The 23,178-nt window shown below is 39.2% G+C and overlaps 1 protein-coding gene across 19 annotated transcripts in view; it reads right to left on the bottom strand.

The window, feature by feature from the left end:
• Window positions 1–23,178, bottom strand: part of neb (nebulin) — a 299,811-nt gene that overhangs the window by 19,800 nt on the left and 256,833 nt on the right. For 10 of the 19 annotated variants that reach the window (XM_060827055.1, XM_060827066.1, XM_060827070.1 and 7 more), the window contains 13 exons: window positions 19,995–20,099; window positions 17,766–17,870; window positions 15,536–15,640; window positions 14,991–15,083; window positions 12,229–12,321; window positions 10,895–10,987; window positions 9,425–9,517; window positions 8,140–8,232; window positions 6,672–6,764; window positions 5,390–5,482; window positions 3,822–3,914; window positions 2,587–2,679; window positions 1,471–1,563 (listed from right to left, as the gene is read on the bottom strand). In XM_060827055.1, the coding sequence (XP_060683038.1) occupies window positions 1,471–1,563; window positions 2,587–2,679; window positions 3,822–3,914; window positions 5,390–5,482; window positions 6,672–6,764; window positions 8,140–8,232; window positions 9,425–9,517; window positions 10,895–10,987; window positions 12,229–12,321; window positions 14,991–15,083; window positions 15,536–15,640; window positions 17,766–17,870; window positions 19,995–20,099 (1,245 nt within the window). The remainder of the gene's footprint in view (window positions 1–1,470; window positions 1,564–2,586; window positions 2,680–3,821; window positions 3,915–5,389; window positions 5,483–6,671; window positions 6,765–8,139; window positions 8,233–9,424; window positions 9,518–10,894; window positions 10,988–12,228; window positions 12,322–14,990; window positions 15,084–15,535; window positions 15,641–17,765; window positions 17,871–19,994; window positions 20,100–23,178) is intronic. The other 9 variants (XM_060827063.1, XM_060827067.1, XM_060827062.1 and 6 more) reach the window with 8 other exon arrangements.

Here is a 23,178-nt window from a genome sequence, read left to right as displayed (position 1 = left end):
TGTCAGCACATGACAAACAGGAACACACAGACCCACATAAACTGCAACAAGTTACACAAGTTCAAGTAGTAAGGAGTTGAACTGATGAATTGGTACATTACTGAAACATCAATTAACTAGAGCCAAAGAAATCACAAACTATCAAAGGAAAATGCAGTTCTGAAGTTCAATGTGATGTCCATATGAAATGAAGCAAATTAACAATAAAAAGTTCATTAGTTGGAAAATTAGTTAGTTAAAATCAAACTTGTGAACATGTTTTGCAGAAAGATCACTTTAAAAAGGAGACAACCAGTCACGGTGAAATTCCTGATATTTCCATCACTGAAAGAAATCTCACAATTATGCCCCACAATGCCCTCCAGCATAATTGGCATAATTTCACTGACAACTTGACTCCTACATAACCATAAATACTGAAGCTGGAATGCAATAAATTTACTGTTGAGGATTTTATTGATAAGGTCCAAGAGTACATGTAGAGAGGCCATGAAATCTCTGCTTACTTGGTATACCAGCTGCCACAAATACACACAAACACCCCCTCCAGGCTCAGAGGAATTGTGGCAGTGGTATTGTCCTTGCTCCTGGACCCGAAGGCCTGAGTTTAAGTCCCATCTGCTCCAGAGGTGTGCAATAACATCTCTGAACAGGTTTATTAGAAAAATATGTCCTCCAGGCTCAGGAGCAGAAATTCTCATGCCCTCTGTTTGGCCCCAGTCCCTACTTGCTTTATAAAATGATAAGAAATGTAGCCTTTATTTTCATCTGGTTTTGCTGCAGATACAGAAGGAGGTTGTCAAAATTGATGTGGAGAATTCCCCTTGGCCATTCCTTAGATATATTGCTTTCAATGCCAAAACTAATTGCAGGAAATTGAGGCAACTTCTTGCAATTCAAGTTGATGGTTAATTGCTACGGTCAAAATAGTTTTGAAAGAATGTCAAACCAAACTTCAATGTGAACAATTCAAAAGCAGAACTTTAATTCCAAGGAGTTCTGCATCTGAAATTCAAATTTAGATTACAAACATGCTCCGACTGATTTTGTATTTAAAAGCCTTTTCAGTTAATTGACAGGTGTACTCTAGATGTAATGTGCAATAAAGCTGCATTGCTGTTTACTGTAACTCTAGCATGTTATGAAGAAGATCAGGCCAACCAACATACCCCTATCACAACCAGCATTCTTAGTTGTCTCTCAGTGAAACTGTCTTCACAGAGACACACAAACTTCAGTTAGTTCCACAAAAATCTCAACAAGTTAGAACATCATTACCTTGACAAAAACAAAGTTGATAATAATTTCAAAAATTCTGTTTCAGCAATCAGGGGAAATCTGTTAAAATGACAGTGAGAAGGAAACTGCAGAAAAGGAGAACATTGTATGAGTGATGTTTTAGTGCTTTGAATAGTTGGGTGACAAAGAGGGAAGATCATGGGTTAACACAGGGATCAAACCAACAGCTACCGAGCTGATGTTCTTCTGTGTTTCCTTCACACGCTGCACCTCAGGCAGGTCAGAGATTGCTGTTCCTTGACCAACATTTTCCTTGTATTTGATCTACAAAGTGTGCAGATCGGGGAAGAAAGGACAAACAATAAGCATGTGACAAACAACAACAATGTGCATTTACATAGAACCTGAACAATAAAAATGTCCCATGGTGCTTCAGATAAGCAAATATTGTACAAAATTTGACATGGATCTACATAAGTGGCAAAAAAATAGAGAAGGTAAATTTTAATGAGTTTCTTAGCATTGGAAAGAGAGATAGACAGAAAGATTTGAAGAGGAATTCTGAACTATAATAACAGAAATTTCAAATGAACAATGTCAAGTCACAATCTGTACGACACTGTAGATTGGATTCTCTATCCAGTGCTGAACAATAACTAGTTTGCCATCAATTATCATTAACCAGAAAGCAGTCTCTATTTCATTCTCACTCTGAGGTGTGTTCATGCCATGGCAACAAGGAAGGAGCTACAATTGTGCTTCTGAAAGTCAAGGTGAAGCTTGATGGTACGTTTGCACAGTTGAATGGCAATCCTAAAATCTAAGCACACAGCCTTGTCTAACATGGCGGATAGCTGCCAGAGCATGAATATATAATGCAAATTGGTACATTTCAAAAATCAATATGGATTCAAAAATCTTTAAAACATCTTTTAACTTCTGATCTGCAGATAAGACGACTTAAATGTTAGCTTTGAGGTTCTAATTCAAATTCCATCAGCGTTCAAAAGCCTGCTTTCCAGCCACTTTCTTGAAACCTATATAATTCACATTTTAGATGCTGCACTGATATTGCAATTGTGGCTTTTTTTTTACTGCTGCTTTTTAGTTTATTTTCTCTCTCCACAGCTTTGTAAGCTCTTGAAAAAATATTGCTTACACATTAAGATTTCACCCCACAATGAAATATACATCTCAAAATTGATAAAGCGTATATTTCACAAAAATAGTTTCACAGATTTTGCAAAAAGTTACATAAATTTCAAAAGCCATTGCTGTTTGCTAGTAGGAATTTTGGATAGGGGGAAATCATGAGTTTAAAAAAAAGGGAATCAAACTAGCAACTACCGAGCTGATGTTCTTCTGTGTCTCCTTCACACGCTGCACCTCAGGCAGGTCAGAGATTGCAGTTCCTTGACCAACATTTTCCTTGTATTTGATCTACAAAGTGTGCAGATCAGGGAGGAAAGGACAAACAGTAAGCACATAACAAACAAGAAACAAAACAACCAGCATTTACATCTGGCCTTTAATGTCCCAATGTACCCCTCATTGGACCTATTACCAATTAACAAACTTTGACAACAAACCAACATTAGGGCAGAAGGGACAGCTTAGGAAAACTCGTAGGAGGAAAGAGAGGAGAAAGGTATGCAATTCCTGGCACAGTAACAGCTTGACTTTTTACTCAAATGAACTCAAGTCACAGACTGCACCAAACGACGTGTGGAATTCTTCTCCCTTGGCCAGGTGGATAAGGTCATCAAGCATTTTTACATTGACTCACACGTGCTTTAAATCCCGATCTATATTACCACAACAACAAATATCCTGTGCAGGGATGGTCTTAGCATCCCTGAGGCTACAGGAGAAAATCTACATCAGCATTACCAATGATGGAGTTAATCCAGCAATGTCTGCTTCCACAAAGTTGGAATGAAGATTCATAGTGATATTCACAGTATTGAATGGTCTACTTATCAAGGAAAGCTATTTGATAAACTACCGTGATGAACTGGTACAGAAGCATGAATCCATACCACAATGTCAGCAATTCAGCAAAGGAGGACAGCAGAAAGAAAAGGAATAAAATATGCACTGCATCAATTTGCACTCTCTAGGCCAGAAGGGGAATTGTAGCTTTTGCTAATGAAAATATGATTTGTTTGGGCCAAAATTAATCTGTATTCAAAAATCTTAAATGTTAAAATTGTGATTCAGCAGTAAAAAAGGATTAAATGAAAACTTTGAGCTTCGGATTCAATCCCATCAAAATGGAATGATTTACTTGTTTTCCTACTGTTTCTTTCAGAGCTGCATAATTCACACTTTAGCTGCTACTTTCACATTCTACTCATAGGTTTGTTATGTTATTTTTGGTGTACTTTCTGAATGCAATCTGCAACTTAAAATCTGACAAAAATGCGTTATTTATTTTTCAATTTTGAAAATGTATAAGTTTCAAAACTGAAAGGAACATTGAAAAAAAATCCATCAAAACGTTCAAAAAAGTTTTTTCAAATGGTAAGAGGAAAAGCAATGGGTGGGAGATGGGTTAAAAGGGAGATCATATCAACAGCTACCGAGCTGATGTTCTTCTGTGTCTCCTTCACACGCTGCACCTCAGGCAGATCAGAGATTGCTGTTCCTTGACCAACATTTTCCTTGTATTTGATCTACAAAGTGTGCAGATCGTGGAAGAAAGGACAAACTGTAAGCACATGACAAACAAACAACAACTAGCATTTATATAGCTAAAGTGCAGCATAGTAAACTGCAGCAACACATTTCACAGGATACAATATCAAACAGAAAGAAACACACAAGTAATTAGAGTAGAAATGGGAGAGCTTGAATATCGGATTAAAGGAGGAAAGACAGAGGTTATGGGGTATTTTCAGAGCTATAGTAACATGTAAATGTCAATCACAGACTGCAACACACCACACATTGGAATCTCCCTCATTGGCCTGATAGGTAAAAGCATCATTCAGTCTAGCACCAACAGAGTTAAGTAGCTTGAACACCTACTATCTGAACTTATTACCCATTATGTAAGATTATGGATGCAAGGTGACCTGGGGTTCCTGATGGGCGGTTGGCAGAATGTATGAGTATGAGTCAGCCCCTTCAGCAAAGGGAGGCAGAAAGAGGGAAATAACATCTATGTAACATCATACTATACATGCCTAGTCATATAAAAGGGACTGCAAGTCAAGTTTGCAATTAATATTTTCAGTATGTAGTTGCAAATTGCTGAGTACCTTCAGCACTAATAATTTAACTTTTAAAAATCGTCTAGCTCTTTCATTAAAATGAATTGCATTGTTTGTTTACTAATTTGCCTTCATATAACTCATAGACCTAACACAGGTTTGAAATTGATCATTTGAATTTTAGTAGAAAAACAAAATACAAAATGTTGTATTTAAGATGAAGAAAACAACATGATAAAACAGTGCAACCTTATCATAAAAGAAATAATAACAATTTCAAACAGATTTCTTTGTTAAGAACTTGTGGCTTGATATGGATTATTTAAAATTCTTGAGATGCTAAAAGTGAAGGTCTGGAGTTCTGTATCTCTGAGTGAATTCTGATTGATAGATCTCAAAAATTCATCAGCATTTAATGAACTAAACTCTGATGTAGAGATTATAAAAGTTAGGGGCTAAATTAGTATTTCCTACAAGATCAGTCATCCCCTTTAGCAAAGGAGAGGAGAAAGGGTGGATTAAAGTGGATCTTAGCATACTACAAACAGAGGTTCAGTTTCAAATTTCAATATGTTAAAGTCTGTTTTCCCTACTGATTGCTGGAAACTGTGTAATATATCCAATAATTACTGTATTACTATTAAGATCACCATTTGTGATATTGAATTTTCCTTACTTTCTTAATGCAGTGTATTGGAATTCTGATCAAAGCTGACACATTAACTCTTTCTCCTTCAAATATATATAAAGAAGTTCAAAAATTGAAGTAAGCTTTGCAAAAACGTTTGCAAAATTAGAAAAGGTTAAAATAAACTTGAAGAAAGGCTAAAAAATTAATTGATGCTCATTGCGTTTAGTGGTAAGAAATATTGCATAGTAAAAAAAGCAAGGGTAAATCTTAGGTTAAAAAAGGGGGAAATCAAATTGGCAGCTACCGAGCTGATGTTTTTCTGTGTCTCCTTCACACGCTGCACCTCAGGCAGCTCAGAGATTGCAGTTCCTTGGCCAACATTTTCCTTGTATTTGATCTACATGGTGTGCAGATCAGGGAGGAGAAGACAAACTGTAAGCATATGACAAACAACAACAACTGGCACTTACATAGCACCTTCAACATTGTACATTCACATTGACCTACATAACAGAAACCATTAAGGAAATGTGACACTAAAGCACATTAAACAATCAAGGACAGAGGAGGGAGGTTTTTTATAATCATATAAAAGAGATTGAGAGGTTTAGGGTGGGAATTCCAGATTTAGAGTAACATGTGGACATTATATACAAATGAGGTCAGGCATACAACCTGCATCATGTGACATATTGAAATCTATTTCATTAGCTTCACGGGTAAAGGGATCAGTCAGTCTAGCATGAACAGACACAAACCAATAAACAGCCTTCGTTCAATTGCAGATCAGTTTTGAACAATTAGTGATAGCAAAATATGATGCACTTTAATGGGAAACGCCAGTGCAGATATCTGTCCAGCAATTTCTGCTTCTTCAAAGCCAGGATGAAGCCTTGAATTGATGTTTCTGCATTTTAATAGTCCACCCATGATTCAAGCTCACAAAAAGAAGTGCTATTTGAGTGAGATGATGTTGGTCACTGGAGTGTGATTCCACCCCAAAATATCAGGCAGCCCCTTTAACAAAGGACATCAGGAGGATGAGCATTTAAGCATATATTACTTTACGTCAAATTATTCTGTGCAGGTGTATTAGGGAACAGTAGGTTTCACCAATTAAATTCTGAACTGTAGTTCTCGAAGTTAATGTCGATTTAAAACCATAAAAATCAAATTCTGATGTGGAAATAATAAAATTAATAGAATAAGCATTAACTTTGAGATTATAATATAAATTGGTTAAAAAATCTTTTTTGTAAGCTGTATAAATCTATGTTGTAGTTATTGTATTCATATTACAATCAGGTTTTTGTTATGTAGATATTAATTTCCTTTCAATGCATTGCATTTAATGGCAAAAGAAATTTCTTTCACTCCAATAATATAGAAATGTCAAAACTGATTAATAAAAAATCTTTTTGAGTAAGTTCCACAAAATGTTTCAAGAATTAGAAAAAGTTAAATTGAAAGTGAAAAAAATTGACTTGAAAAACATTTACATTAATTGTGCTTATTGATAGGAAATGTTGGGTAGTAAAATGTGAGGTAAATCTTAGGTTAAAAAAAGGGGGAAAATTGGCAGCTACCGAGCTAATGTTCTTCTGTATCTCCTTCACACGCTGCACCTCAGGCAAGTCAGAGATTGCAGTTCCTTGACCAACATTTTCCTTGTATTTGATCTACAAAATGTGTCGTTTGGGGAGGAAAGGACAGACTGTAAGTACATGACAAACAAACAATGACAGCTATTATGCAACACCATAAAATGTCTCAAGGTATTTCACAGGAGACTTTATCAAACAAGATTAGACAGTGGAAAAACATAATGCAACATTAAGTCAGACAAGATAGGTTTTAAGGAGTGTTTTAAATAGGGCAGAAAAGTGGAGAGGTGGAGAAGTTTAGGGAGAGAATCTAGAGCTGCAGTAACATGTAAACATTTTACAAACAAGATTAAGTCATATACTGAACTAACCAACACAGAATTCTCCCCTTTTACCAAGTGAGTAAAGGTAACAGCCAGTCTCGAACTAATTCATACAAACTAGCAAGTGCCATTACGTTAATTCCCAAGTGGTTTTGTGAGATTAATTTGAGACACATGATGAGCTATACCAGCTTTAGTATATCAAAGGCTGGAAGGGAATCTCAATGGTGGATGATTAACCAGAAACTTCCACTTCTGCAAAGCCAGAATGAAACTTTATACTGATACTCCCACTGTTGCATAGCCTACCCATATTGAAAGAGCCACTTGGGTGACATGGGTGTTAGGCTGTTGATTCATGTGTCTATATTACAATATCAGTTAGCCTCTTCACCAAAGGAGGAAAGAAAGTACATGTTATAACAAACCATGCATTATAGACACAACAAAAATGATGGGTTTCTTCAGTAAAATTCTGATTGCATATCCTGTAATATACTGAAAATGGCATTGTGCATTTTGTCCACTTGATACTACCACACACATGTATCAGCAGAGGGAGTCTACTAGAAAGAAATAAAAAAAGGTTATGTTTAACAGCTCATGCAGTTCTAATTCCAGACATCCCTAGCTGCACAGATAACACTTTCAATTCCTAAAGCTTCATGATATTTCAAAATTGATCCCGATTCACGAACCTCAATTTATAAGTTCTCACTCTGAGATGACAAGAAGTACAGAACTGGACTTCAATTTTGTGGTTCTGATACAAAATCTATAAAGATGCTCAAGTCTGTTTACTTGCTGATTTCTGGAAACTACAATTTTAGAACCTATAGATGCTGTACTCACTTTATGATCATGGTTTGGTTACTTTGCTTATTGTACAGTAAAGCATGGCAAAGCATTTCTTAATCAATTATTTTTCACCTTGAGTAAGATATAAATCTTAAAATTAAAAAAAAGCCTGCATATGCCAAAAAAAAATCAACTGATGAATGTTAAAATAGTATTGAAAGCAGGTGGTAAAAATGTAATTAATAAGAAGAAAACATTGGATCAAAAATCACGAGAGTTGGTGGGAAGATAATGGGTTTATATAAAAAGGGAATCAAACTGTCAACTACCAAACTGATGTTCTTCTGTGTTTCCTTCACACGCTGCACCTCAGGCAGGTCAGAAATTGCTGTTCCTTGACCAATATTTTCCTTGTATTTGATCTACAAAGTGTGGCGATTAGGGAGGAAAGGACAGACTGTAAGCACATGACAAACAAACAACAAAAATACCAGTATTTATATAGCACCTTTATTGTAGTAAAATCTGCCGAAGGTGCATCAGAGGAACTATTATAAAACAAAACTCAACATTGAAGCACATAATGCAACAGGGAACTGAAGTGAAGTGAGTTTTAAGGGTGCTTCAAAGGACAAAAGAACATATAAGAACAGAGAGAGGAGGGAATTCCAGTTCTACAATAACACGTATACTTTATATGAACAATTACAAGTCACAGACTGACACTGTACATTACATTCTCCCAAATAACATTGCACATTGGAATCTTCCTCAGTGACCAAGTGGACAGAATTACTCTGGTAAATCATAGCAATTTTAGTTTAGTTACAGCAACATATAGAGAAACCATAACCAGCTTCAGACACTCTGTGATAGGGATTGAAAACTCATTCCAAAAGGCCAGTGTTGATGCCTATTCATCAATTTCCATTCCTGCAAATTCTGCACTGGCAGCTTAGGGATGGTTCCACAGTTGAATAGCCCATTATCTAATCTAGAAGAGGAGGGCCATTTGCTTGAGAGGGTGAGGGTCGGCTGGAGCAGGAACCTAATCCACAAATACCATTTGGCTTTGACAACTAAGGGCAGAGAAAGAGAAATAAAGTATACCTTACACCAGACTGCAGGCCAAAAAGGTCAACTACAAGTTTTTAAATTGAAATTTGGAAGTCTCAACAACCAATCTGGCCTTAAAACATCAGATTTTTAAGAGAATCAAAGTATGTTGCTAAGTGTTAATTTTGGGATTCTGATCAAGATTCCATCATATTATAAAACTTGCTTATCTGTTGTTTTGCTGGAAGTGGTGTGAATTATCCAAAAAGTGATGCATTCAAACCACAATCATGGTTTCAATACTACCTTTTTTGCTGTCTTTAATGCTGCACAGCTCTACAAGTTGTTTGCAGTACTCCATTCCCACCATAAATGATATAAAAATGTCAACATTGACAAAAGAAGTGTTTCCAGGATTAGAAAAATATTAAAATCAAACTTAAATAAAAAAGGAAAAAAGTCGAAACACCATTAATTATGTTTAGTGGTAGAAAATGTAGGGTAGTAAGGCGTTGGGGCTGTGGGTTAAAAAAAAGGGGGAAATAAATTGGCAACTACCGAGCTGATGTTCTTCTGTGTCTCTTTCACACGCTGCACCTCAGGCAGGTCGGAGATTGCAGTTCCATGACCAATATTTTCCTTGTATTTGATCTACAAAAAGTGTGCAGATCAGGGAGGAAAGGACAAACTGTAAGCACATGACAAACAAACAGCACACATACTTTCTGCAAACAACACACATTGTACTGACTTGAGTTATCCTCCACTGGCCATCCACCTGTGCACTGTACACAAAGTAGTAGTTCCCTCACCGAGATATTAATTCAGCTCCCACATTGCTAATGTAAGGGAGTGGGAGGCCATGATTAAAATGGGATAGAAAAATTGGAGTTCTCTTTCAGTGTGCAAGTCACGTATCTCAAGGTAATCTAAAACTGAGTTCCTTCAAGTAATGTGCCACAAGCTGAAATGGAAACAACTCCCAGTAAGGCTAGAGGTCACAATTTAACTATGGCAAGCCAGCTAGTTCACAAGGTACAATTGCAGTTCATCAGATAGGGGTGAGGGCTTCCCCATGCGGCTGAACCTGCCAGGGAGCATCAGCAAGGACTGAAAGAGACAACCTTTGCTTATTCTCTCTTTGTGTATCAACAGGAAGCAACAAGCTATTCCCTGCTCGTCTTCACCCTCCTTGAGCTCGATCGTCCCCTGCCCACCAATGGGGATGCATTGTATTGAGAACATTCCCATTGATCTCTGGCAGTAGCTGGTCACTCATCTCCGCAGTTCTTACTCTCCCCACTACTGGTCAGTGATATCTGACAAGTTCAGAGCATACATAAGTACAGTGCTCGGCTTAACATTTCTCTGGGCCTTAGCAGGTGAGTTTGTAGTTTGCTATGGGCCTATGCCCACACATCAGTCCCACTCTAAGTTGAAAGTAAAGCCCCATCTTCATTCTTAATTAAATGCTTCTGGCAGATTAGAAACAAGCGTCAGGTTCCTCAAGTGAGCAAAGGAAAGAAATACCCCCGATCTTTAGCAACCTGTTCCAATCGGTGAAGAACTAAGTTTGATTCCACTTATGGATAATGAGGATGTGAGGAATGTACTGAAGGAATGTGCTCATGTCTCCCTATCCGACAGCAAACTTGCTCATCTTCAGTGGAGGACAGTGAAGGGAATGAAAGAAAAAACACTACATTCACACTACACACTGCAAACAACAAAAAGGCAACTGCAGGTTAAATAAGTCATCTAATTGTTTTTGTTTCTTTTTTTGTTAGGGTTTGTGAATAGGTTTTACTTATTTTTCTTTGAACTTGAAAACCTTTTGGTTAATTTCATAAAAATCAGAATTGCAATTCTAACAATCGTTAGAACACTAGAATAAGTTCTAGTTAAGTCAAAATAAATTAGATGACAGAAATCGTGAAGTGTGTTTTGTGCCAGGGAGACAAAGGGGTAAAAAAAAAAGGGATTATGGCATAACACGAGGGTGGGGGGGGGAATAAAATTGACAGCTACCGAGCTGATGTTCTTCTGTGTCTCTTTTACACGCTGTACCTCGGGTGGGTCAGAGATTGCAGTTCCTTGACCAACACTTTCCTTATATTTGATCTACAAAGTATGCAGATCAGAGAGGAAAGGACAAAAATGTGTGACAAACAATGACAAGTAGACTGTGAGAACAACATATCACAACATAATAAACACTGCCATAACAAACTACACAGAGCAACCTGTGTCACGCAGGCTAATAATGCATCAGCTAACAATCAAATCTAATCTATTTTAATCCAATTGGATATTTTAAAGTTGCAATTAAATTAATTTGCTATGTGCAATATTAAGGAATACCAACATATGTAATCTGATTTTCTTACATAAATGGGTAATTAGTTTGAACCTCAGAACCAATATGATATATATCTTAGTCCAGCACATGAACTGCAATGGTTGAAAAAGACAGCTCACCACCACTTTCTCTCGGGCAACTAGGGGTGGGCAATAAATGCTGGCCCAGCCAGCAATACCCAGGTCCCACAATAGGAACTAAACTGTTAACAAGAATAATGGCAGTCTGCTTGCTTCATTGCAATATGTAAGGTATGAATTCAAAATTCATAACTATTTTATTATAGTGGTCCTTACAAATATGGTTAAATGTTGGAGACATGTTAATGGTCAGTTCATGTAAATTAAAATTGCTTGCAATCAATTTTTTTTATAAAAAAAACCTGATGAAGCAAAGCTAAATCCTGAAATTGTGTTTAAGTTTGATATGATGATGGGCTGATGCCGAGTGCTAAATCCGCACATATTTTATCTGACTTAAAAATTCCAAAACAGCATTTTTCCAAATAATTATAATTCATTTTTGGAAAATTTCAAAGTGAAGCTAAATTCATAAAACTGAAAATGAATCTTGATTTTAAGATTCAAAAAGTGGTGATCTAAATTTGTATCATTAAATACCGATCCAGAGTCTCCCAATACAGTCAAAAGCATTACTCTGGGTTGGTCTTTTAAATCTTGACTGTTTGACTATCTCCCTCTGATGATAATAACTTACCACAACCATGTGTATGCGTGTATTTATAATAAAGCTCTTTTCCCCAGGTGACTCGCTACCACGTCAACGGTTTTCTTCCGAAACTTATTTTAAAAATAAATCTTAAAAAATGTCCTCACAAAGATGTCCATGTTTCAAAGATAAAAGCAAATGAATTTGAATGATTAGAAAAATGAAACAGAAATGAGTGAGAAACCGTACGAATGAACTTTAGTTTAGTGACAGAATGGGTTAGGTGGTCCAGATGGGTCATGAGGTGACATAAAGGAATGTAACCAGCAACTACCGAGCTGATGTTCTTCTGTGTTTCCTTCACACGCTTCACCTCGGGCAGGTCAGAGATTGCTGTTCCTTGACCAACATTTTCCTTGTATTTGATCTACAAAGCGTGCAGATCGGGGAGGAAAGGACAAACTGTCAGTGGGTATTCTGGACAAACTGCAAACCAAATTGAAATCACACACTGCACCAGATCATAGCTTACAAAAAAACTGCACTTCAGGACGTGAAATAAATCAGATACGCTACCAATTGTGTGCCAGTCGTTAACGAGTTGGGTAACGAGATCCGTGCAGCCAAAGCATTTGTGAGTAATATTTGTTTTAACTCATTTCATTTAATATGTATTAACACTTATTATTTCATAAGAATTATTTAGTTAAATGTTGTTGGTGAATTAGAATATAGTTTGAATAGCTGAAGGAAAAGAACATAACCAAAAGATTAAAGATTTTAGTGGGAAGCTCTGGATAAGGTTAGATAGATTAAACCTTGTGTTACCACTGACTTTGTTGCATTTGTTTTAAAGGAAAGAATGAATTTCCACAGATCCTCCTGCACATCCAGTGTGAGTGGTTGAAGAGTGTCGACGCAATTGTTTTCATTTTTCACAGTTCTTCTGGAACAATTACAATGGATGAGCAGGGGGATTTTGTTGAAACTCACATTCAAGGTTTATTTCAAATATAACTGTCTTTAAACTTGATAAACATAAGATAAATTATGTTAAAACTTGAAAGAAAACCAGAATAGTGTAATGACTTTCATCATTGCTAGAGTAACCCAGGCTATGCTTTAGCATGATGCAGGTTTGAGAGTTCAGGATGTCTTGAATCCACCTTGCTGACGATAATAACATTCCATCACTATATGGCTGGCACGTGTTTTCAGACTGCAACACTTAGCTATCAAAAGCATTTTATGAGCTCTGGGCATCAGTAAAGATCAATACGTTCCTGATCTCAATGATATAGGATCTTCTATTGGTTAAGATCAAAACAGTAGCTGCAAAAACTTCCAGTAAATTATTTTTCATCATTTGTTCCACGTTTTAGATTTTGAAAAAAGGCAAGCTATTTTTCAGCTGGCACAATCCATCAAAATATTTAAATGCAACTACTTAGAGCTTTATAATACTGGATTATAAGTAATAAATTGTCTGCCTTTCTCAGAGGATTGGAGTAGTAAAGCATTTCTGACTGAGTTATAACATGCCTTCGTTTTATATGTACAGCATCCAGTACATTCTGTCTTAGCTGTATTTGCACCTGAGTAGTTTTGTAACATGTCAGGAACACTGGGTACAGTGAATTTACCCCATTGATTCCTGAGACGTGGAACTCGGAACCTGGTAACAATACTAATATTACTCGAACGTTATATCGAAGAATAAAATCTGCGGTTGTGACTATAAAAGCGAGTAGGGATTCAGAGTAGTTCTCAAGTAACCTTAGATTTCTTGGACGACGTACAAATCTATAGCGGTTCAAGTCACTAATGTCATCTGGGATGCCCATTGACATTTGTCACCATTGTAGAAACCAGCAGAGGGTATCCAAATGCCTCAGAGCAACTTGTGTTAATCAGATATCCTTAATGTTGGTCACAATGTGACAATACAAATGCAGCACTCAGTAATCATTACCTCTGGAGTCTTTTATCCCTCTGAATAGTTTTAGACCAAAATAACTGTTTATCCTAAAAATCAACAATAGTTAAACATAACTGAGTGACCAAGGCTGATTAATTTCAATGATCATTCTCAGGATCAGGTTTACACTGACAAATCCAGTATTTTGGCATTCCTTAATTCCATATAACATGTAGAAACAAGTTATTGTGTCCAACCAGTCCTTGCTGTTGTTATGCTTTACTGGAGCCTGTCTTCTCCCATCCAACTTCAGCTAATGTATCATCATAACACTCAAGTCCCTTCTTTCTCGAACAACTACCTGGCTTCCCCCTAACTGCGATAATTCTGTTTGCCTCAACATTTTCTGGTGGTACTAATTTCCATATTCTCACCAACCTCATATCAACCAGTGTACAGTTGCCCTAAGGAAATAATGGTGGCTTCCCCTTGTGGATCACTTCAGGGGTAAGAGTCACAAAGACCAGACCAATAAGGACCCCAGGTTTGTTTCCATAAAGACCACTTGGGCTTCACAGTCATTTCTACTGACATCAGCTATTATTTCCACAGTTTTTTGCTTGCTAAATCCAAAGTCCAAATTCCCTTGGTGGAATTTGAATGCATGCTAAAATAAAAACAAAATACTGCAGATGCTGGAAATCTGAAATAAAAACAGGAAATGCTGGAGAAACACATCGGGGATGGTTCTGGAGAAGAGTCATATTGGACTCTAAATGCTAACTGTTTCTCTCTTGCTGCCAGATCTGCTGAGATTCTCCAACACTTTGTTTTTATTTTTGAACCCACTTTTCTCGGATTGATAATCAAGAACCTCTGGTTGAGAGCCACGTACCATAGCCACTACCTTACTGTGCCCACATTGTGAACACAGTCCTCAGTACAGTTAATTGGAAATACAGACATTTGGAAATAATTTTTCAGGGTGTTTTCTATTGCATTGCAAATCCCAGCTGCATCATAACCTGGGTTATCTGTGAATATAACGGATTATGTAACTATTGTTATTAAGGAGAACAAATTTCACACAGGTGAAAGATTAAAAGTTTGAGAATAGTGTAAATAAAAGGATTAGCATGAATTAGGAAGAGGAGGATTGGTGCTGTCAAGGATTATACCGAACTAATGGCCTCCTGTGTTTTTTTGATTCTCTCCATCTCTGGTGTTTCTTTTATTGATGTCCCTGTACCAACCTCTTCTTTATATGCGATCTTTACACACACAGAAGCAAGATATTAGAATGAAGGGCAGGGCAGAGATGGCCTTGATTTGGCAATGGAACTCAGAAACCATAGATCCAAACCAGGCAAAAATTCAATAACAAATTGACAGAAGTTACAAGTAACAAACCAATTAAATCAGAAACCTGTAAGAGGTTGATATATAGTAATAAACCTAGTAGAGTTAATTTTAACCAAAAGACAAGTAAGGGCATGAAAAACCTTTAAAAGACATCATATGCAATAAATATACAAGTCTATTATTGGAAAATATCTGCACTACTGAGGTATCAAATGGAAATTGTTATATTACTGTAATTGCTGAATTTTGTTAGAAATAAAATGTGTAGATAAAAGGGTAAGGAGAAAAGTAGAAAATGGCTTTAAAAATTACAAATGGTGAGTAGGTTAGCATTGGAAAAATATTTAGGTAAAAGTAGTACCAAGCTGAAATTCTTTTGGTTTTCCTTAGCTCGCAGGATTTCAGGTGTGTCTTTTACTGTGGTAACCTTTCCTTTAATGTGTTTAAGTTCTGAAGTGTACTGAAGCTATAAAACAGAGTGAAAATCAGCAGTAAGAAAACAGAAACAACAAGTAAAGGAACATTGATAAGACCAGGCCAAGCTGATGAATTCCAGGGCTCTAACAAAAGGTTTCCATGGGATTATCTCTACATTCATATGCTTGGTCTAAATACTTAGATGATTCTTACTTTTTTTTGCCTCTCCAACTCTCATTCTCTGAGGCTACAAGGTGTCAAACAGCTGGAATAACATTCGTTCAAAGTTCATTATGAACAAAAAGCATGTCAGGATCCGGCTTTGAAAGCAGACAAAGCCCATGGTTACATTTGTTTAGGAACAGCCTGAAGCTGAGGGACACTATGGTATATCAAACATGACTGACCAAGACTGTCTCCCATTCTTCACATTGGTGCATTGGCAGGGTTACAAGTTGGCAATTAACCCATTTGACTGCACCATGAAGACACCTTCCATGGCCATTAGGTCCTAGAGTTGGATGGGAACTTGTTGGCTCAGAGGTAGGGGCACTACTCATTGCACCACTACACCTTCAGGTGAGTTTTTGCATGCAAGGTTTAAAGGAGGAGGGAAGATTGAGTTCACATGATCCCTGAATCAGGCAGTGCCCCAGGAGAATCTACAGTACAGAGGCACTACTGATTTAAATGGCTGAACCCCAATTAAATGGATTTTCTCAGTGACATTATTGATTATGTCTTTGGATTCAGACTCTCACATTTAAATTAGGCCTGTACCGGTCTGCACTGGGGGGCCTCAACTGGTTTCGAATCGGTGAAACTCAGAAGTCACCAGGTGTAAATAGTGTGAACAGGAATGTCCTTAGACCATTCAGTGGACTCTGCCTGATTTTAAATCTTCTCCTATGCAGTCTTCTCTGTAGGAAGGGGGTTAAAATCTAAGACCTTTTAGAACGGTGCATGGTGGCACAGTGGTTAGCACTGCTGCCTCACAGCGCCTGAGACCCGGGTTCAATTCCCGACTCAGGCGACTGACTGTGTGGAGTTTGCACGTTCTCCCCGTGTCTGCGTGGGTTTCCTCCGGGTGCTCCGGTTTCCTCCCACAGTCCAAAGATGTGCAGGTCAGGTGAATTGGCCATGCTAAATTGCCCGTAGTGTTAGGTTAGGGGTATGGGTGGGTTGCGCTTCGGCGGGTCGGTGTGGACTTGTTGGGCCGAAGGGCCTGTTTCCACACTGTAAATCTAATCTAAACAGAGATAAGGAGAAACTTCGTCAGCCAGAAAGTGGTGAATCTATGGAATCCATTGCCACAAAGAACTGTGGAGGCCAGGTCATTGAGTATATTGAAGACAGAGATAGACAGGTTCTTGATTGTCAAGGGGATCAAGGGTCACGGGGAGAAAGTGGGAAAATGGGGTTGAGAAACTTAACAGCCATGACTGAATGGTGGAGCAGACTTGATTGGCAGAATGGACTAATTTCTGCTCCTATGTCTTATGGTCTCATGATCACTCCAAAAATCTCCCCATCACTGTCTCTGATATGCCATCCAGTCCCAAAAGGTTGGAGAGTCAACCTCAGACCTGAGAGCTCACCAAGCAGTATTGGGCACTGACCTGGGAATTGGCTTCACTCACAGTCATGGAACAGAGAGGAAGAGGGGACTAAAAGAGACAAATAGCAATAATATATTATAAAATATGTGGGATTTGGAAGAAGGGAAATAACTATCACTCTGCTAGAATGTTAATAATATTTTGTTACAGCCCTGTTGAATTCCATAAAGAACATATAAAGCAAATAAAGTACACAAACAATTTTGATGTTTACTGTTCCCAGTAAACATGTTGGACACTGATTGTCCAGACAGGCAACAGTGACACAGTACTTAACCCCTTTGAAGACAACATCAGCATTTCTGCAGTGTGTCCAAAAATAGGGTTGAATCTTTTTAGCTTTTGCTAAACATGGATTACATTGAATGGAGAACATGTTGGCGGTGAACTGTTCTTTGTTCTTTTGGCATGTATTATGGTTTTGCTGCAGAACAACCATGGAGCACAGAAAACGTTGACTGAAAACTTGGTCAACACTTCAAATCAGAAAGCAAAGGCCTTGGGTTCCCACATGATCGAACTGAGTGCCAGATATGGTGAAACTTATTGACTTACTGTACTGATGTTCTTCTGGTTTTCACGGACTCTATGCATCTCAGGTGTATCCGTTACTGAGACATATTGAGACATGGTCTTCACAGCATCTGCCTTATATTGGTTCTACATAAGCAATTCAGAACAACATTAATAGATGGCAATGGAAAGGCATATTACACTGCACCAGAATCGGCTACAGTTCAGACATTTCATAACAATAAAGGATGTCAAGTGGCTAAGCCCAGGCTAAAACTCATCAGGGTCTAAATTGGACTATGTAAAAAACACAGCAGTGTACTTAAATTAAACTATTTACTTTTCATTGTCTTCTTTAGAATAGAAACTCCATAGTGTGGAAACAGGCCCTTTGGCCCAACAAGACCACACCAACCCTCCAAGGAGTAAACCCCCACCCCAGACCCATTCCCCTATATTTAACCTCTGACTAATGCACCCAACCTACAAATCCCTGAACATTATGGACAATTCTGCATGGCCAATTCATCTAACCTGCACATATTTAGACAGTGGGAGGAAACCAGAGCAACTGGAGAAAACACACACAGACACGGAGAATGTGCAAGCTCCATACAGACAATTGCCCGAGGCTGGAATTGGACCCGGGTCCCTGGCGCTGAGAGGCAGCAGTGCTAACCACTGTGCCACCATGCCACCCTTTAATTATATATAAATTTGGAGGAGACAGGAATGTACTGCATTACTGGAAGTGAACATAAGAATTTATTGTATTAAATCTTAATTGCACTCGTTTCAACCTACTCTGTTACATGAATTCATTGATAGTTTTACATTGGGGATTTTGCTAATCACTTGTGATGGAAACCTGAAGTACTTGAAACAAATTTGAAGAACACGATAATTTCAAATGCATAAATTCCCCAGCCAAGTACTACAATATCAAAGTGGAGCTGTACATATAGTGAACAAAAGCTGGAGGAATAATGGCATTTGCCCTCTTTAATGCAGGTATAGCATACTAGATATTCACAAATGGCTGAGTAAACATGACCTTACATGTTAAATTAGAGAAAACTGAATGGGAAAGAATTTATTTTTTAATTAAGAAAAATGTCTCAGACAATATGAGGCAGGCAGTGGTATTTACTAAATATCAGAACTACTGGTGCATGTTCCCCAACCTCTCTAATGTATCCTTGTAACAGAGGTTTCTCATTCTTGGGATTGCTGATGAACATTTGAGAGTATTTTTAAAGTGCTTAATTGCAATTGACATATTCAACAAAAGGAATGTTGGATGAAATGATTTATACTGTAATATCACTGAGAAGACATGGCAACTGCTAGCCAACAGATTTGGAAAAACAAGTTCTGTCAAAAAGAAAGCTTTTGGAATTATTTGGGGCTGGAGAAGGCAGAAATCCCAGTTTGCCTTCATGGGGTGAGGACTGGGACACCTTGCAATTATGTGCATCTTATGTCCATTACATTTAAATATCAGCAAGGGGGTGTTCCATTGTCCAGCTCCTGGCCGTCCCCAGGAAGTTAGCTTGGTGTACATTGATGAGAAGTGAAAGATTGTTCTCATCCCAATATAGACTTCAAATTGTTACTAAGACATACAACGTAATTAGAAGATACTGAAGACCAAAAGGTTAGAAGTGGAGAAGTTTCCCTGATTCCTACCAGGTCACGGATTACTGCTGGAGGACACTTGTTGCTAATGTAGGCAAAAGTGAGGAATGCAGGTGCTGGAGATTAGAGTCGAGAATGTAGTGCTAGAAAAGCACAGCAGGTTAGGCAACGTCCGAGGAGCGGCAGAGTCGACATTTCAGGCAAGAGCCCTTCATCAGGACACTTGTTACAAGGATACATTAGAGAAGTTGGGGAACATTCACCAGCAGTTCCAATATTTAGTAAATACCACTGCCTGCCTCGTATTGCCTGAGACATTTTTCTTAATTAAAAAATAAATTCTTTCCCATTCAGTTTTCTATAATTTAACATGTAAGATCATGTTTACTCAGCCATTTGTGAATATCTAGTATGTTATACCTGCATTAAAGAGGGCAAATGTACCTATCCATTCCTAAAGTGGCCCCGCCACCAACAAAGTTCAGGAATTGATGGCTTGGGGTGAGGGCAGTTGTGGTTCTGCTCTGTTACATCTGCATCAACATTGCAGACATCCTCCACCTGGCCAGCAAAGGTCAGATCTGTTGTGAAAATGGGCAGAACTGAAAATAGCTGGAGAAAGAAATGCTTTACCTGGCTGCTCAAATACTTCACATTATGAGCATGAATTATATCAGGTGTATCTACAACTGTCGTGTAATTTGGCCTGTCCATTTCAGCCAACTGCTTGTATTTTACCTAAAAAGAATGAGAGGTCAATGTTAACCACACTGATACCATTTCAGCCATTTGATTAATCAATGAACATCACTGAGTTGGGATGGAGTTATAATTTACAGATTTGAAAGGTTATGAGAGAGAACTGGATCAGTCATTTGTTTCCAGAGCTCTCAACCTACTACATCAAGCCACACGTGGCAACAGAGAACGAACGGGAGCAGCCCCCAGAGGCAGACCCCATTGTCAATGATGATAGAGCACAGGCAACAAATGCAAAAGACGAGGCTGAAGTATCTGCTGTCATCTACAGCCACAAGTGCAAAGTGAATGATCTGCCTGAGTCGCTTTCTGAAGCACCAACCACTACAATGAATGCTTTCAGTCAGTCTGATTCATTCTAAGTGATATCAAGAAATGGCCAAACATGCTAAAGGCTGTAAATATTACAGGCCACAACAACATTTTTTTAATGCTAAAGACTTGTATTCCCGAAGTAACTGTAACTGTACACAAGAAATTACAATACAGTTACAACATTTGAATGACCCAAAGTGAAAGGTTGATCAGGTATGTCCTCTCCACAAAAAGCAGGACAAATCTCTCGGCAGAGCAGGTAACGGCTGTCTGGTGGTGTTTTTTTTAAGTCGCAGGTATAGTCCAGTTTCTGGTTTTTTTAACGGCTAAAATTTAAATTTTTTTTAAGCGCCTAGCGGACCCGGAAGCTGGTGTCGAGCTAGCTTACCTGGGAAGGTTTTTTTTTCTTATAAAAGCGCGCAGGCGAGGAACCCAAGGCACTACAGGGGTAGAGCCTCCCACCCGCCCTCCTCCTCTAACCTGATAACAAGACCTGTTGTGGTAAGCAGGTAAGTGCTGCATTTTGCTTGTTTGTTTCTTTAGATCTAGTTTTTAAAATTTACCTTTTAGAGGGATGGCAGCGAAGGCAGTGCAATGTCCCTCTTGCAACATGTATGAGGTGAGGGAAGCCATTAGCGTCCCTGCTGATTACACTTGCAAGAAGTGCATCCATCTCCAGCTCCTCCAAGACCGTGTTAGGGAACTGGAGCTGGAGTTGGATGAACAGCGGATCATTCAGGAGGCAGAGGTGGTCATAGATCAGAGCTTTAGGGAAGTAGTTACTCCGAAAGTTATAGAGAGATGGGTGACAGTGAGGGGGAGTGGGAGGAAGCAACCAGTGCAGGGATCTCCTGCGGTCATTCCCCTCAAGAACAAGTATACCGTTTTGGATACTTGTGGGGGGGATGACTTACCAGGAGTAAGCAACGAGGTTCAGGCCTCTGGCACGGAGCCTGTCCCCGTTGCTCAGAAGGGAAGGGTGGAGAAAGGTAGAGCGATTGTTATTGGGGACTCAATAGTGAGGGGCACAGATAGGCGGTTTTGTGGGGGCGACAGAGACTCACGATTGGTATGTTGCCTCCCAGGTGCAAGGGTACGTGATGTCTCTGATCGTGTTTTCCGGGTCCTTAAGGGGGAGGGGGAGCAGCCCCAGGTCATGGTCCACATTGGCACCAACGACATAGGTAGGAAGAGGGGTGAGCATGTTAGGCAGGCTTTCAGGGAGCTCAGAGCTAGAACGAACAGAGTTATTGTCTCTGGTTTGTTACCCGTGCCACGTGATTGAGAGTCGAGGAATAGGGAGAGAGAACAGTTAAATGCGTGGCTACAGGGATGGTGCAGGAGGGAGGAATTCCGGTTTCTGGACAACTGGGGTTCTTTCTGGGGAAGGTGGGACCTCTATAAACAGGATGGTCTACACTTGAACCTGAGGGGCACCAGTATCCTTGGGGGGGGGGGGGGGGGGGGGGGGGGGTTTGCTAGTGCTCTTTGGGAGGGTTTAAACTAACTCTGCAGGGGCATGGGAACCTGTAGCTTTAGGGTACAGGACCTTGAGTGTAGGGAGGTTAGGAACATGGCATCGATCTCGAAGGAGGGTGCCTGTAAACAGGAAGGTGGCTTGAAGTGTGTATACTTCAATGCCAGAAGTATAAGAAATAAGGTAGGTGAGCTTGCAGCGTGGGTTGGTACCTGGGACTTCGATATTGTGGCCTTTACAGAGACGTGGGTAGAACAGGGACAGGAATGGCTGTTGTAGGTTACAGGGTTTAAATGTTTTAGTAGGGTCAGAGATGGGGGTAAAAGAGGGGGAGGTGTGGCATTGCTTGTCAAGGATAGTATTACAGCGGTGGAAAGGGTGATGGAGGAAGACTTGTCATCTGAGGTAGTTTGGGCAGAGGTTAGAAATAGGAAAGGTGAGGTCACCCTGTTGGGAGTTTTCTACAGGGCTCCTAATAGTCCGAGAGAAGTAGAGGAAAGTATTGCGAGGATGATTCAGGAGAAGAGTGAAAGTAGCAGGGTGGTTGTTATGGGGGACTTTAACCTCCCAGATATTGACTGGGAAAGCTATAGCTCGAGTTCGTTAGATGGGTCGGTGTTTGTCCAATGTGTGCAGGAGGGTTTCCTGACACAATATGTAGACAGGCCAACAAGAGGTGAGGCTATATTGGATTTGGTTCTAGGTAATGAACCAGGCCAGGTGTTAGACTTGGAGGTAGGTGAGCACTTCGGGAACAGTGACCACAACTCGGTGACTTTTACTCTAGTGATGGAGAAGGATAAGTGTGCACTGCAGGGCAACAGTTATAGCTGGGGGCAGGAAAATTATGATGCGATGAGGCATGACTTAGGATGCGTGGATTGGAAAAATAGGCTTCAAGGGAAGAACACAAATGATATGTGGAGATTGTTCAAGGAACAGCTCATGGTTGTCCTTGATAAGTATGTACCAGTCAGGCAGGGAGTAAAGGGTCTTGTGAGGGAGCCGCGGTTTAATAAGGAATTGGAATCCCTTGTGAAAGGGAAGAGGGCGGCCTATGTAAAGATGAGGCGTGAAGGTTCAGTTGGGGCGATTGAGAGTTATAAGGTAGCCAGGAAGGATCTAAAGAGAGAGAGCTAAGAGCAGCGAGAAGGGGACATGAAAAGTCCTTAGTTGGTAGGATTAGGGAAAACCCAAAGGCTTTCTATAGGTATGTCAGGAATAAAAGGATGACTAGGGTAGGTATCGGTCCAGTCAAGGATAGTA

Source organism: Hemiscyllium ocellatum, chromosome 7 (genome assembly GCF_020745735.1).
Source record: "Hemiscyllium ocellatum isolate sHemOce1 chromosome 7, sHemOce1.pat.X.cur, whole genome shotgun sequence".
Classification (NCBI taxonomy): Eukaryota; Metazoa; Chordata; class Chondrichthyes; order Orectolobiformes; family Hemiscylliidae; genus Hemiscyllium; species Hemiscyllium ocellatum.
Note: the sequence above shows the minus strand (reverse complement) of the source record. Positions and strands in the feature narration are given on the sequence as shown.